General features: G+C 35.2%; 1 protein-coding gene and 1 long non-coding RNA gene across 2 annotated transcripts; one reads left to right on the top strand and one right to left on the bottom strand.

The window, feature by feature from the left end:
- Positions 1-5,509: 5,509 nt before the first annotated feature.
- On the bottom strand, positions 5,510-9,530 carry LOC109793081 (peroxidase 44). The gene is made up of 2 exons (XM_020352549.3): positions 9,257-9,530; positions 5,510-6,974 (listed from the first exon to the last, which is right to left on the bottom strand). The coding sequence occupies exons 1-2, from the start codon at positions 9,452-9,454 to the stop codon at positions 6,210-6,212; spliced, it is 963 nt and encodes a 320-aa protein (XP_020208138.1). The 5' UTR covers positions 9,455-9,530; the 3' UTR covers positions 5,510-6,209.
- Positions 9,531-12,900: 3,370 nt separating this feature from the next.
- On the top strand, positions 12,901-14,364 carry LOC145953974 (uncharacterized). The gene is made up of 3 exons (XR_014431188.1): positions 12,901-12,943; positions 12,983-13,104; positions 14,033-14,364. It is a non-coding gene; the product is annotated as an uncharacterized LOC145953974 (long non-coding RNA).
- Positions 14,365-16,513: the final 2,149 nt, after the last annotated feature.

Raw genomic sequence — 16,513 nt, 5'->3', positions numbered from 1 at the left:
AGGAAAATACAAGGAATACTAAAGTATGCTAATTAGGTTAAATTAGGTTTAATTTGGAAGTCATTTAAGTTACATTTGAGTCACATGTTTAGCACCATGGGTGGCTGAACATGTGCCACTCAAATTAACCCTAAATGACTCTCAAATCACACCTAAATGCACCTTGGTACCTAAATTTTCGGACATACACATGTCCACCAAAGTTTGAATTCAAAATTCAAATTTGAATTCAAACTTTAGGCGCCATTTTGTGAGGCTTTAGTTTAGGCACCTATGGGTCAAAATTCCGTGCATAATTAAGCTATTATTTCACCTTTTATATTCACTTTGAACCTTGTATGAAATTTGAGAGCCAAGAGCCGAATTTCCTTTTCAAAGTCTTCTTGAGAATTCACCTCAAAAACCTAGGAAGTTCATCTTCTTCCTTCTCTTTGAAGTGAGTCTTCCATTGATCTTTGAGCTTGGATGCTTCCATCCAAGTCTATACCTCATTCCACTCGTGTTTCTTCATCATTCCAGAGTTCTCCATCTTCGGATTCAAGCTCCTTGAAGAAGATCCAAGCCTAGGTGAAGAATAGGAGAAGAACAACATTCACTCCTCCTATCTTCTCCATCATTTTTGGTATCAAGAGCAAGGTTCTTCAAGGAGATAAGTGCTTCATCTTTTTGTGTCCGAATTTGTGTTGTTCATTGTGTTCCTCTTGTCTTGTTTGAGTTTATTTTCGGATCTATATCTTTTGAATCACATTTTGTTCCGTAGATCCATTGGTTGATTGTTTTTGAATTTTCTTCCACAATCAACATGTTTAGGACCTATTAGCTTGTGCTTGTTTTGATTTAATTTGAGTCTCTCCATTCTTGTATGTGTCCGTGATTGGACTTCATGCATTTGCATTAGATTTTGGTTTTTAATCCATGTTTTGTCTTAGAGTTTGTGTTTAGTTCTTATATGTTCAAAAACTCCTTGAATAGCATGTTGACCTAATTGTTTTTTTTAGTACATTGTTCATCATTTTTTGATTCGGTCATACTTCTAATGTGCCTACCTATATGTGCTTTTTCTTTTACCTTATTGTGTTCATGATTTGCTATTAGTCCTAGCAAGTTTCCTTAGAGTTAGGTTTCCTTTGTGTTCTTAAGTTTTCAAATCACATTCCATTGAAAATCTTATAAAAAAATTTTGACTCAAAATTTCAAGTGTAATCCTACTTCTAGTGCACTAATTTTGTGGATTCAAATTTTAAAAAAAAAGTGAGTTAAGAGGCTGGAAAATAGAGTTTAAAACAGAGCCTAAATACCTAATGTTCAAAAGAAAAAGAGTTCAAAAGAAATCCAAACCAAAACCTAAAGACTAGTGCACTAGTTTCTCAAATTTACTTGAATTTTGATCTAATTTTTGGCTAACTTGTAGTCTCGGTTTCTATAGCTTGGAATCATAGAAAAATTTGAAACAAAAGGCAAACAACTTCTCTGGAGTCTTAATTTGAGACTAGAAAAAGAAAGAATTAAAAAAAATATATATAAGACATTTTAAATTGAAAAAGCCGTGAGGTGTGTATTGATAGAAAATCATTTGATTCCTTGTTATTGTTTTGACTACTACTTTTGCTATACTTATCCAATTGCTTTCAATTTTTTTTTTGTTTTGTTCATCTACTCTAGTACCTATCTAGGATCATTCCTAACTGAGTGCTAGCTTTATTTGGAGTCTTATTTTCCAGTTTTACTTGTTGAACCTCTTTGAGTCTTGTCATATATACATATTACTCTTAACTTTTGGTATAAGCCTTTCAAATTGTGCTTCTATTGCTTGTCTAGTTTTCTTTCAATAATTTCCCTGTGCTGGAAGTGGCCTCAAATCCTTGCTCAAGGATCAAGCATTGCTCAACAAAGAGTAGGAAAAGTTTGGACACTAAGACCTAAAAATTTGACCTAATTTAGTGACTAAAACTTCTCCTAAACTTCCTTCACTTGAGTGACCATTCCTTTCACCTTGTGAGGCAGCCACCATTAACCTCTTTTGTTGTGATTCTTTGCAGCTCCAGGAGCATCAAATTTGAAGGATTAGTGGCAGATTAAGACACTTAAACAAGTGTTAGAAAAGTTGAACACAAAAACCGTCACTAAATTGGTCACCAAAACCGCCATTTATTGCTTTCTAGGCTAGTTTAAACTTTGCAATCTCTCTTGTATTTTAAAATCAATTTGTAAAGCTTGGAGGGAGTATTAAGAAGCTGGTCAGGTATATCTAACTCCTTGTTAGCATCCTCACGTGTAGTGCTAGTGGAAGTGGCTTGGAAATTTCATATGTTTCAAGTTTCCACTTAGGATATCCGACTAGTTGCTTACATTGTTTCCTTTAAGTTCTTTGTCTTTTAATTGCTTTATTTTGCTGCCTTGAAACGTCTAGACTTGTGTAGATTTACTTGCTCACGTTTAGTTTAGTCTCAAAAACAAACAAATTGTGAAAAAGCATTCAAAATTTTTGAAAAGTTTTGGGGAATTGGAAGTACCACAAAGGAGTTTAGTGATTTCCACTTGAAAAGGCTTGGTTATTAAGTGGCTCTTTGTAGCTCACCTCCCTTGATAGTGCAACTTGTACACTTAGACTTCCAAGTGCTATTTTCATTCCTAGAAAATACCAAAAACATTTTATAACTTTTTGCATAGCATATACAAAAAAAATTCTTTTGTTTAATCATGAGAAAATATTTCTCAAGTGGTAGTGAATTAAGCTCTCCAAAAGGTTTTTCACATTCTACTCAAAGGCTTAAATCACTAACACCTTGGACAAAGCAAGAAGCTTTAAAAAAAGAAAAAGAAAAACTTGAAAAAAAAGCACAAATTGCAATTTTAGAGGAAGAAATTCACATTATTAAACAAAAGAGAGAAAAACTTTTAGCAAAAGAAAAATTGAGAAAAACAAGAGAAAAAGAAAGAAAAAAGGCATTGCTCTTAGGGAAGAGTAAGGAGGAAAATAATTCCTCTAAAGGACTTGTGAGTGAAGAGAGTTGTTCTACCACTAAAAATTATTTACAAAATACTCTCTTCATAAATAAAGACCTTAACTCTTACCCTAATCTTACCACTAGTCATGAAGTAGAGATTCAAGAACAAATCATTCTAAAGAAAAATGAATCTCAACTTCAAGATGTAGTGAAGAAGGAGTGGACTACATTTAGTTCCACTTCTTGTGCTACTTCCTTGGAGGTGCCCAAGGAAGATAGCCTTCCTCTCTTTAGGAATCCTTCTACCATAGTTGTTCTAATAAAGCACCCAAATTTTGGAATATATTGTTTGATAGATACATCTTGTCATATTTCATATTCTATTTTTGATCTTATGGGAAGTTCATCTTTATTTGAACTTAATTTGCACCCTTCCCTACAAGACAAAAATAGTTTATATGAGTTTTCAAGATTTTCCAAGACATTTTATCTACCAAACAATATGATTCAAAATTGTTTAGGACGTTTTCTAGTATTCTTTTCTTTATATTTTAGGAATAGCCTAGGCTACCATTTAGGGTATTTTAGGCAAGATATTGTAGTGTTTAAAAATCATTCTTTTCATTGTCTTAGTCATAGTGTTATTACATTCTTAGGTTTTACTTCTAGGTTATGCTTAGGAGAGGAGCCTATTTCTACTTTTAGGGAGTCTAATTTTGATAGTTTATTTTTTCTTAGGCTAGATATAAGGACTCCTCTTAGGATCCATAATCCATTTTCTCATCATAAATATGTCACCTCTTATACATGGTTTGTTGTGTATGTAGGTGATGTTTCTTATTCCATGCATCCTCGTGATTTGAGGACAAATCCTTTTCAAGAGGGAGGGGATGATGGAATCATGCCTAGGAAGGCAAGAGGTGACATATTGAAGGAGCCAAGAGGAGTTGGCTAGACATGAAGGTTTGGGCCAGTCAGGGCCCAATGGGCCTGATGGGCCTGGGAAGGCCCAAGTTGAACTTTTCATGGGCCATATTTTGTTATAGCTATTTTCATATTTTTTGTATACATCATGTTAGTATAGGTATCATATATTTTGGTCTTGTATTTTGGACCACATAGAGTAGCATTTTAGGTGTTAGGCTTGTTGGGCCTAGTTTTGGGCTTCATGGGCCTTTGGGCTTTTGGTACCCAATATTGGGCTCATTTTCATTCTTGTAATTTTTCCTTTCCATTGTAATTGTTTGACCAATGTAATTAGGTCATTAGAATAGGAAAATACAAGGAATACTAAAGTATGCTAATTAGGTTAAATTAGGTTTAATTTGGAAGTCATTTAAGTTACATTTGAGTCACATGTTTAGCACCATGGGTGGCTGAACATGTGCCACTCAAATTAACCCTAAATGACTCTCAAATCACACCTAAATGCACCTTGGTACCTAAATTTTCGGACTTACACATGTGCACCAAAGTTTGAATTCAAAATTCAAATTTGAATTCAAACTTTAGGCGCCATTTTGTGAGGCTTTAGTTTAGGCACCTATGGGTCAAAATTCCGTGCATACTTAAGCTATTCTTTCACCTTTTATATTCACTTTGAACCTTGTATGAAATTTGAGAGCCAAGAGCCGAATTTCCTTTTCAAAGTCTTCTTGAGAATTCACCTCAAAAACCTAGGAAGTTCATCTTCTTCCTTCTCTTTGAAGTGAGTCTTCCATTGATCTTTGAGCTTGGATGCTTCCATCCAAGTCTATACCTCATTCCACTCATGTTTCTTCATCATTCCAGAGTTCTCCATCTTCGGATTCAAGCTCCTTGAAGAAGATCCAAGCCTAGGTGAAGAATAGGAGAAGAACAACATTCACTCCTCCTATCTTCTCCATCAGAACACCCTAGGTTCTCAAATACTAGGGTTTGATGACATCAAGGAGTTGTATGAGAAAGACCTTGATTTTGCTAACTTTTATTCTTTATGTATTCAAAAACCTTACCAAGGTTACTATATTTCTAAGGGGTTTCTTTTTAAAGAAAACAAACTTTGTATACCCCAAGGATCTATTAGAAAACTTTTGGTTAGGGAGAGCCATGAGGGTGGGCTCATGGGGCATTTTGGAATTGAGAAAACTCTTTCATTTTTGAGAGAGAAATTATTTTGGCCTCATATGAAACGAGATGTCCAACGGTTTTGTAGTAGTTGCATTGCTTGTTTACAAGCAAAGTCTACCACAAAACCTCATGGGCTCTACACCCCCTTGCCCATATCCTCTTCTCCTTGGGTAGACATTTCCATGGATTTTATCCTTGGATTGCCTAGAACCCAAAGTGGAAAGGATTCCATCTTTGTGGTTGTGGACCGTTTTAGCAAAATGGCACACTTTATTCCCTGCCACAAAGTGGATGATGCAAGTAACATTGCTAAATTATTCTTTCAAGAAATTGTGAGAATACATGGGTTACCTAAAACAACTTATTTACAATTGTTCTTTCCTACAATTTCTCTTTCTTAAATATTGATATTAGTATCTCAAATTATTCCAAAGATAACTAACTACTTAAAGGGTAAGACAATTCACCAATACTCTTCAAATTATCTTTTCATTTCTCAAACTTTTATGATCTTATATGGTCTAAACATGAAATATACCTATAATATCAAGTTAATCTTAATTTAATTAAAAAATTAATATAATTATTTACAACTTCTATTTCAACATCAAAAGTTAATTTTACTGTCTATTTTTTTTTTTGAAATTACAAAATTGCATTCGTTAAGTATAAATATGATAATTTGATCTTTATTTATTAATTTGATCATAATCTAAATTCTAAATCTCATTTTTAGATAATTATAATATCATTGAAAAACTAACATGAGAACTACTATTATTATCAAAATAACACAACATAATTCGATCATAAATAAAAAATTTTGTAATTCTAATTTGTATTTAACATGAAATGGATAATGATATGATATAACCCTTTATTTATAGATAAAATTATATACAGCATTCCAAACATTTTACATCTATCAAATTGTCAATTCATTTCGAACGTCGACTCGTTGAGCTAATTCTTTGAAATCACATTGCTTCATTCTCATGTTTTTCTTCTCTAACAAAAGAAAACAATACACATATATTTTATTTAATTATTTAAAATAATAAAACAAAATTAAAATAACAAAACGTTCAACCATCATTATTGATTTTCCGGGAGCGTTTCCTTTCGACAACGCAACATCGATGACATTACAATTTACAAAGGATTATTAAAAGCCCTGCAACTCCTTCTAATCTCACCTTCATCCCCAACCAAGGCCCCAATAGTCCCCATCTTCACTATGGCTTTTGCAAACTTCTCCTGAAACGAGGTACCATTCGCCGCAAAACTCTCCACCATGTTCCTCGACATTTTGTCCAACGCCAATTGCTGATCAATGTGGAGTATCCCTCTCCGCATCATCACTTCGTTGTAGAACCCATTGTCGAACAAAAACGACGAGTTTTGGTCCAAAAACACTCTAGGGTCGCTCAACACTGCCCTATCGAGCCCACAAATCTGCACCAGCGTCGCGGCCAAGACAGGGTCCATGGTGGGGTCCACTCCCCCTCCAACGTTCGAGAGCCTGTTCTGGAACACGCTGCAGTGAGCGAACCCTACGGTGTGCGCTCCCAAGAGGGTCACCATGTCCGCTAGGGTTAACCCTTTTGCGGTGAAGAATTGAAGGGCACCGGGTACCGAGAGCGATGGTGAGGGAAGGTTGACGAGTGAGGGATCAGAGAGGAGACCGTCTCTTCTTCCCGTGGGGACGCTGTACCGGATCCCTCCGGCGAGCGCCACGGCGTCTCGCGTGGCGAGGGCCAGGATGTCTGCGCATGAAACTGTTGAAGGGCATGCTTGCTCTATGAGTATTTTGGCTTCGTCGATAAGCTCGAATTCGCGAACCGTTTGGTTTGGTCCTGCAATTTTCTCCGATGTTCTTGTGCTTGTTGGATCGATTAGTAAAGAAGCGTCGCAGCCCTGAAACCAAAATGTATGAGGTTGTTTTGGATAAAATTCTAAATATGTAAGAAAAAAAATTGAGATAAATTTTATTATATGTTAAAATTAGAATGTTAATAATTTAAAAATATGATGAAAAAAGGTAATAGGAGAAATTTTTTTATAAATTAATTAGTTTATTTTTAGGCCAATTTTAGTATGTAAGATTTTTTTTCTCTTTATTTTTACTTTCTAGAAATATTTGTGACGAAATTTATCCAAATAAATTTTTATATATTATAACAATAAATCTAAGAATTCTTAATACTATAAAGTTAGTTACATATATAAACTCTTAATGATGAAAATTTATTTGGTTGATTATAAATGTTTCTAAAATTATTTATATATAAATGTTACTTTGAGAATCAATGATTTTATTGCATTAAATAAGAAAAATAAAGTTAATGTAGAGTTTTACTGTATTAAAAAATTATTTTTAACTTGAAAAGTTAGTTTCGCACATGCAATTAAGAATAATTTTGTAAAAATATTTATGTAAAAATCATTCTTGAGAAATAATATTTTGTATAAATATTATTTTTTAAATAACAAATTAAACATGAGAATCTAAGAGTGTGCTTGGTTTCAAAAAATATTTTCTATTTTTATTTTTAAAAATAATTTTTATTTTATAAATTTGAAATTTAGAAAACATGTTTGATTTGATTATTTTCAATAAAATTTTATAACATGTTTTTATTATAAAATTTACAATCAAAATTACACTATTTATATATGAATTATAATAGTCTTTTATGTTGTAAATATTTTACTCTTTTTACTCTATATTGGTTCATTCTCATTTGAATACTTTTCTCATAATAAGTAAATTTCACTATAAAAATGCTCAAATATCCGTTACATATATATATATATATATATATATATATATATATATATATATATATATATACATAATCAAATGAATAATTTATTATCTAATAAGCAATAATTATATTTTAAAATGAAATATATATTTTATCTTTATAAATAATATATATGTATGTATATGTGTGTATAATTGATATTACTTATTTTAAAATTTAACAAACAAAATTAATCACATTAAATATTAATCATATTTAATAAATAATAATTAATTAAAATAATTAAATAATATAAACAACATATGTAATTAAAATTTTATAGAATAATTATACCTAATAAATCTTATAATATTAATATGTAATACATATGCAAGTATCAAATAAAACTTTTCAGAATACAAAAGAAAATTTAAGACAAATAAATTGAATTACATGTATAAAAAAAAAAAAAGCTTATTAATTTGTGTGTGCATGACTGCAAACTTAATTAAAAACAAGTTTATAATTTTTTTTAATACTTATCATCACATGTCACCGCGTTTTTAAAAATGCAGAAAATAATAAAAATAATAATTTTTTTTCATGTTCTATTTTGGACTTCCTTTGAAAACATTTTCAAAGAAAACATTTTCTAAAGCTAAAAGTAAACACATGTTTATACTTATTTTCTATTTTCTTTAAAAATAAAAATAGAAAATGATGAAATCAAATAGGTCGTAACATTTTTTAACAATAGATTCTTAAGAACTAAAAACTTTTTATGTACTAAACGTCTACACTAAATTTATCATTGACATGATTTTAATTGAATAATGCTATATTTACAACAAAATGTACAATTTGTAAAAATTACTTTTGTGTCTATCTTTTCATTATTAATAATATTATTTTTCATAGTATATAAATTAATGAAAAAAATAAACACAATAATATTATATAAATTGTTGTATATTTTTTATTATACATATAGCTTTACTTTCTAAATTTAGGTATGAATCACAATTGTGACGGCAATACAAAGGAGTTTTACTCACTGCCGCATCACAACCCTAATTTCAGTTGCATCATGTGTATTTTCCTCTAATTTTCCACAATATCAAAAAATTATACCCAACCAAAATTACGATAACAACCACAGTTTAGAACCACATAATTTTTTAAATCAATGTTTTAAAAAGAAAACATCAATATTTTGGGGGCTATCCGAATCCGTAATTTCTCACAATGTTAAGAATTGGAACGAAATTATTATGACTGTAATTTAAAGCTTTCCTTAATATTGTGGTTTAGACTGTAATTTGAAACCAGGGCTAGACCATACATCATTTAACACAGAATCTAACTTGACTAATTCGATCTATTGCACAAAAATTGTGTGTAAATATGAACTAAGATTGTGCAATGAGTATAGTTTTGGTCAATTGGTCTTACTTTAACAAAGCAATCATGAAAGTGCATGCGAAGCAACGCTGCGGCAATGGATTTATCCTGGTTGAAACGCTTTTGCACAACGTCACGTACGATAGTCTCTGCGCTTGGACAGGTTGAGCTATAGAAGCCAACGCGTAGTTCAGCAAATGTGAACGGAAGAACAAAGAAGAAGAAGATTATGATGGTAGTGATCTTCATTTTTGACTTTGTGGATTATGATTCCCCCTTGAGTCTCTTGCAAATGCTATATATATTAATAACATTGTTTTATTTGGTAAAAGTCTTGGTGGAGCATGGCATTGAAGTTTCTTTTTTATTTTCTTCAATTTTTCCGAAAACAATTGTTTGAGATATTTAAGGAGGTGATGCATACAGCTACGTTGTATTTCTTGTCTGGATGCTTCAAAGTTAACGCGCGGTTGCGTAAACATTTTACTTTTTCCATATAACAGCATTCAATTAATACTTCGATATAATATAATGTCAACTGGCTAACGTTTTTGACCGTAAAACATGCCGTAAAAAGATATGTCTTATAAGTATGGAAGCTCTTAAATATGTTTTTAATTTTTATAATTTGGATTTAGATTATTATAATTCTTTTTATAAAATTTATAATTATTAATTTTAGTTTATGTTAAGAGCATCTGCAGTAGGAGTTGCTTATAAGCAACTATTGTGCCACATCAAGCCACATTAGCTTTTTTCCACTTTTTATTTTAAGTACCGGAACTTCTACAAACAACTTTGCTAAAATTTAAGTAACCCTTAAATAATGAAAAAAGCTGATATGACATGATGTGGCACAGGGGATTTCTTACTACAGATGCTCTTATATACTTTTTTTTTTTAATTTGTGTGTTTATTAAAAAAATTAAGTGATTATCTCATGTGTCACTTATGATTATTAATAATATTATATTAGTGAGTTACATCTGTAATTTTATTTTCTTATAAATTCTTAAAAAAAATATTATTTATCTACTTTAAAATTATTTTTATAGATAAAAAATAATAACTTCAAATTTATAAAAAAAATTAAAATAAAAAATATTTTATAAGAATTATAATCAAAATTATAAAAATCAAATTAAAAAATTATTTTTTACTAAAAATATATTTAAGTCTTATGAAAAAAATGCTACTTGGTTGATTTATTTTTCTGGGTGCAATTATGTTCTTTTCGAATGAAAATTAAATTTACTATTATTAGAAGATCTTTAAATAAGTGATGGAGTAAAGTTAGTGCTTCTAGTTTAAAGCCGAAACATTTGTCACTTATTGTCGGCAAGGCTTTGAACCATTACCGACTCGTCACAAACTTGTTCACGTGTCATGTAAAAGTGGCTAACTCTATACATGTTATAAATGATACTTGTTATGAAAGGAATACATTTAGTAAATTATTATAACATTTATCTGTTAAAAAAAAAAATGTGCCGGAGGTGTCCTATCGGTCACGTGAACCAACACGTGTCGTCCTGTCAGACACCCACGTGGACTCAGAACACGATTACGACCATGCTAATGCACATGACCATTAACAGCATTAACATCAGCTCGGCACGTAGCCGAAGGCCGAGAGAGCTCAACATCAACCCCGGCTCGGTTAAAGACCGGTAAGAAAAGCCATAGTGGCATGATGAGGCTCCGTGTGCCCTACGTATCGGCTCGGCTGAAGGCCGAGAGCTGGGCATGACCCGACAAATACCAATCGGCCTGGCCAAAGACCGAGGACAATCAACACCTAAGCCTTTATGTATCCGCTCGGAAAGGAGCCGATAGATAAAGGCAAGGATTACGGCAGTGATCACGATTAACAAGGACAAACGCACGATTAAGGTATAATCAGCCGATTAACGTTGTATTACCTAATTTGGTAAGCTTCAGAAGAGGCCCACTACTGGCAGGGCCCATCAAAGGTAGTATAAATAGGTCACTTATAACGAGGTACGTCACTGTTCATTTATTACTCTCGAGAATCGTGCTTGTCCTGACTTGAGCGTTGGATGCCTTTTGCAGGTACCTCCCCCCTCTAAAGTATCCACCTGAAGCTCACGTTCGGCCCTTCTACCCACCAGAAGATTACGAGTGTACCCTCAGACGGGTACATTTTGGCGCCCACCGTGGGGTCGAACCGATAGCTTTGAAAAGACGGACTAAGTACTATTTTGAACAGAATCATTATGGCGAAGACAAGGAGAACGAATGCTGAAGACCACCAATTCGAGGATGAGCACCGATCCGAGGTAGACAATGCCAAGACGGTCAATGAGACGAACCTGGCCAAGATGGTACGACAGATGAAGGAGGAAATGGCCGCCATGAAGCAAAAACGAGAGAAAGACGCTCGTGAAATGGCCGCCCTGAGAGAAGAAAACGCTGCCCTAAAAAACCAACATCAAGATCCCACGTGGAAACCCTCCAAGCCGACCCACACCCATGGGTCGTTCCACTCACTCGGACATCACACCTCTATCCCTCACACTTCTGCTGCCGCCCCGGGCATCCACACTTCGGCCCTGCAGGCGCCCGGCCGACCGATACACGCCGTCTCGGCCGGAGTACACCGACACCCCTTCACCCCAAACATCATGCAATCTTCCCTTCTCGACCATTGGAAGTCCCTGCCATTGGACAAATACGACGGGACGACCGATCCCGACAAGCATGTGGATGTTTTCCTAACCCAAGTTTCCCTGAGCACTATTGATGACGTTGCATTGTGCCGAATCTTCCCGACATCATTGAAAGGGCGTGCACTTAACTGGTTCACTAGACTCCCACCCAACTCGATCGACTCGTTCAATACCTTGGCATCTTAATTCACTATCCAATTTGCTACGAGCCGACCCCACCAGCTGACTTCTTTGGCCTTAGTAAGCATTCGACAAGAGAAGAAAGAGTCCCTTTGGACGTTCATGAGCCGATTCAATAAAGCGGCACTCGAAATTCGAGACTTGAATCCCGCTGTAGCCCTCCACCATCTGAAACCAGGACCTTTCGCCAACAAAATTTGCAAAAAGCCACCAACTGACATGGATGACTTGCGTCTGTAATACCCATTTTTTTATTATTAATTATCAATGGCATTTTCGTAAATTTTATAAAGGTATAGGGGTATTCTTGTAATTTTATTACTGATGGCATTTTCGCAATTTTAAAAAAATTTAAGGGGTGTTTTGGTAACTTGGAACGGGCCGTTCCAAAAGCAAAACGGGCCGTTCCAAGCTTAAAAATTATACTAAATTTTTTTAGTGAGAACGGGCCCAGAATGGGCCGTTCCAAAAGGAGAACAGGCCGTTCTGGTTTTGGAACGAGCCGTTCTGGAGGGAGAACGGGCCGTTCCGGAAGGAGAACGGGTCGTTCTGGATGAGTCTCGGAACGGGCCGTTCTGATTTTAGAACGGACCGTTCTGCTTTTTGGGAACGGGCCGTTCCGATTTTGGAACGGGCCGTTCCAGTTTAAAAATTTGCGTACATTTGAAAGATTCGGAACGGGCCGTTCCGAATTCAATACGGGCCGTTCCGGGTGACTCTGGTTGCCTATAAATAGGGGCCAGGGGGGTGAAAAAAAATATACTGAGGGAAGTGAAAATCCTAGAGAGAGAAAGAGGAGAGAGAGAGAAAGAAAAAGAGGGGAGGAGAAAAGAAAAGAGGAGAGAGAAAGAGGAATCCAGTAGAGGAGGTTCTGCCAGGGGAGAGAAAAGAGGAGGGAGAAGAGGAGATTCTGCCCGAGTTTCGGTCCTTGCTTAAGGAGAGAGGTGGAGGTTCTGCCCGAGTTTCGGTTCTTGTTTAAGCAAGAAAGAGGAGAAGGTTCTGCCCGAGTTTCAGTTCAGGTTTATCCAAGTAAGGGTAGTGCTTATAAAATTAATCTAGTACATATGAGCATGATAGGAATAGTATAATTTTAATATGCTATTTTATGTGGAGATTTTCATTTCACATAATATAATTTGGATCAATTGATGGTTGTTTTGGATATTTAATTATTTATATTATTATTATATTGACAAATTGGCATGGTTATGGTTATGTTTAATTATGGAATATGCTATGTGTATGTGGTTTGGAAAAGTAAATAGGACTTAAAGGAGTAAGGTTATGGTATGGATTAGATCTCTTGGTGAGATCAGGATATAATCTTTGGAAAAATATGGAATTTGGGAATCCCATGGTGAGGATTCCAATGTGGAACTTTTCCAAAGGTTATATAATAAACCACTTCAGATGTTAGGTGGATTCTGAAGTACTCCTCTAAGTATTCTATTTGCTACCGGTATGGGTCTAGGCCGAGTCATACCGATGGATGAGGTGGCCCACCAGGGTTACGTGACGACGTAATCCAACTGTATATTTTCCATGAGAGGTTAGGCGTGGGACATGGGTTGCTGACATGTTTCACCGTATCAACACTTGGTTTGGATGGTGTTGAGGCCAACATTTGGTTTGGATGTGTTGGTTACATCATGGATTATACAGTGGTGTGACTTTGTTATGGATGTGGAATATGTATACATATGGTATGGATTGTATACATTGGTTATGGATTATTTTATTATCATAAAATATGTATACATTGGCATGGACGTGTATACATTATATTTTGGGTTGGTCTATATTTAGATTGAAAATGACTTGTTGGTCTGGATAAATACTGTGGATAAATATTTGTTTAATGATATTTTATTATGATGTACTATGATTGGTTTTATATGTGCTAACCCTTATATTTCCATGATGTGGACTGTGATGATCTCACTATGTGGGGGAGCAGATCAGGTATGAGGCTTTGGGATAACAAGGAGTCTTTTGGATAGCTGCTTTGAGAAGTGGCTAGTTTTAGAGCTTGACCAGCACCTAGGGTGTCTTATTTTGATGTTTTCATGACATTGTAATTATATTATCTTTTTGGATTACTGTATAACTTTACTAAGGATGATGACTCTGCTATAGAAGATTATATTATATATTTTGGAAACAATTTATATGTTATTGTATAATTACACTCTAGCGTAGCTGGCTTTTGCTCTATTTTCTTTATTTTATATTATTTTATTTTGGTTGGTTATTGATGTGACGGCCTAGGGTGGGTCGTTACAGCGTCGGCGCGCCGACAAGTATATGTAGATGGAGGAATTAGCCGTGTTCCGCAACCAAGCCAGGGTCGAAGTAGCTGCAAAACTTGAGAAGTCGGCCGAGAATAGTTATCGGAGCCGCCCGGAAGAACTTGTTACCCACGAGAAGCCCCCTCGCGGGCCGAGGTACTCATAGTATACGCCGCTCAACACCAGCCGATCGGCCATGTTAGAGCAAGCACTTGCCTCCGAGGTGCTAGCAGTCCCAAAATGAGCTTCGACCCCTCTTCAGGCTGATACGGGCACGTGTAAATTGGAAATACTGTTTTAAATGCCATAACATTCTTTCATTTCTCTTTTCCCTTTAAATATTCACTATAGGCCTCATCCATTAACCCTTAATACACAAGATGTTTCTGCAAAAAAGATGTTACTCAATAATAGCATGGAAAGGATAACAAAGGAACAATTAGAAGTTCAAACATGACTAGGGTTTAATAAAAATAAAGACATCTCATACCTCACGAGCGTTGCAAAAAATGAAGGCCTGGCAGGGAACCCACTAAGGGGGCTACGCAAAAGTTAGGGCAAGATCTGCTAGGCAACCCACAAGCAAAATTGGGTAACCTAGGAAAAATAAAAGATCATCATGATTTGCTCAAATGGTGAAAACGGTTTTGGCTCCGCTTCAGGCTCCCTGCCAGGTTCAACTTCCACCTGTGGTGGCTGATCCTCATCATGGGACGGAATACCGTCTTCATCAGTTGCTGGCTCTGGGGTAGGGGGTACATCTCCTTTAAACACCCATTTGTCTTCTTGTTTAAGCATTCCCATGTGATGCAAAAAAGAATTCTCTATCTTGTTCGAAGCATGCAAAATTATTTTTCTTTCCCCAGATAAATCCACACCAACAATCTCAAAAATCTTGGATAATAACAAAGCATACAGAATCGGACCATCTTCCTTCCGCCTAGCTTTCCATATACAGTCATTTACGACCGATACCCAATCGATCTTGATTTTCTTTTTAATAACATGCATTATCAGAATGTCATCCCGTGACATTTGAGCATGATTATGTAATCTAGGTTTCAACATCCAAGCAATTATGAAAGAAATTAAATGGGAATTCTTTTTCATACCTCCCGCCAGAAATTTGTCATAGTTTGTGTTCACCGGGTTCCTTTGACAGTCCCAGAAGGTAATCATCTCTTCAAAATCCCCAAAATTGAAAGGTTGAGGTTTCTCCTTTCCAGTGTCGCTCAGCCCCGCAGCAGCCTTCAAAGTTGGCCCGTCCAGCTTAATCAGCTTTCCTTTCAACACCGATTGCATAATACCGTTGTTACTCGAGGCGAAACAAAGAAATAACCTGATTAACTCAGGATAGTAGGGACCTTCCATTTCCAAAAACTTGCCCAGTTCTTGGTGCTCCAAAAGGGTTGGAAAACTAAAACCCTCGTTCTTAAACCATTCAAGTTTGAGAGTCTTCGGAGGAATGATTCTCCGCCCGGCGTACCACTCAAAATAGTACTCTTGAGTCTTCTCATCAGCAAACCATTTCATAATCAGTTGCCCAGAGGGTAAAGGTCGTTTGCTCCCCCTCACTTCTAGCTTCTTTGGTCTTTTTGATGAGGATGCCATGGATGGGTATTGAGAAAGATGAAGAAAATGAGAGATTTGAGAGGTTTTGAGAGGGTTAGGGTTTTTGGCTTTGAGAGAGAATGAGAGAAAATGAGAGAAGAGAAAGATTATGCCCTAACACATTCTGAGTGAGGGTTTATAGGAGGATCCAAGGGTTTGGCGCGTAGATAACCGTTTTAGGAAATTTAAAAAAAAAACCGCCCAGATAATCGATTATTTATGCAAATAATCGATTATTTGCATCAGTAAAAACCCCTTAAAAATGGATAATCGATTATTTTCAAGATAATCAATTATTACAGAGGGTATCTTCTCCTAACACAGCCCAAATAATCGATTATTTACAGAATAATCGATTATTCCAGTGACTTCTCAGATTCCAACTCCCAGATAATCGATTATTACCTAAGATAATCGATTATTACAATGACTCTTGAGTTCCTTCTTACCAGATAATCGATTATTGCCCAAATAATCGATTATTTCAGAGGCTCTTGGAATTCTTCATGCTCCAGATAATTGATTATTACCCAAATAAT

The sequence above is a fragment of the Cajanus cajan genome, chromosome 1 (assembly GCF_000230855.2).
Source record: "Cajanus cajan strain Asha chromosome 1, NIPB_CcT2T_4, whole genome shotgun sequence".
Classification (NCBI taxonomy): Eukaryota; Viridiplantae; Streptophyta; class Magnoliopsida; order Fabales; family Fabaceae; genus Cajanus; species Cajanus cajan.
The sequence above is the reverse complement of the archived record's forward strand: the minus strand, read 5'-3'. Positions and strand labels throughout refer to the sequence as shown.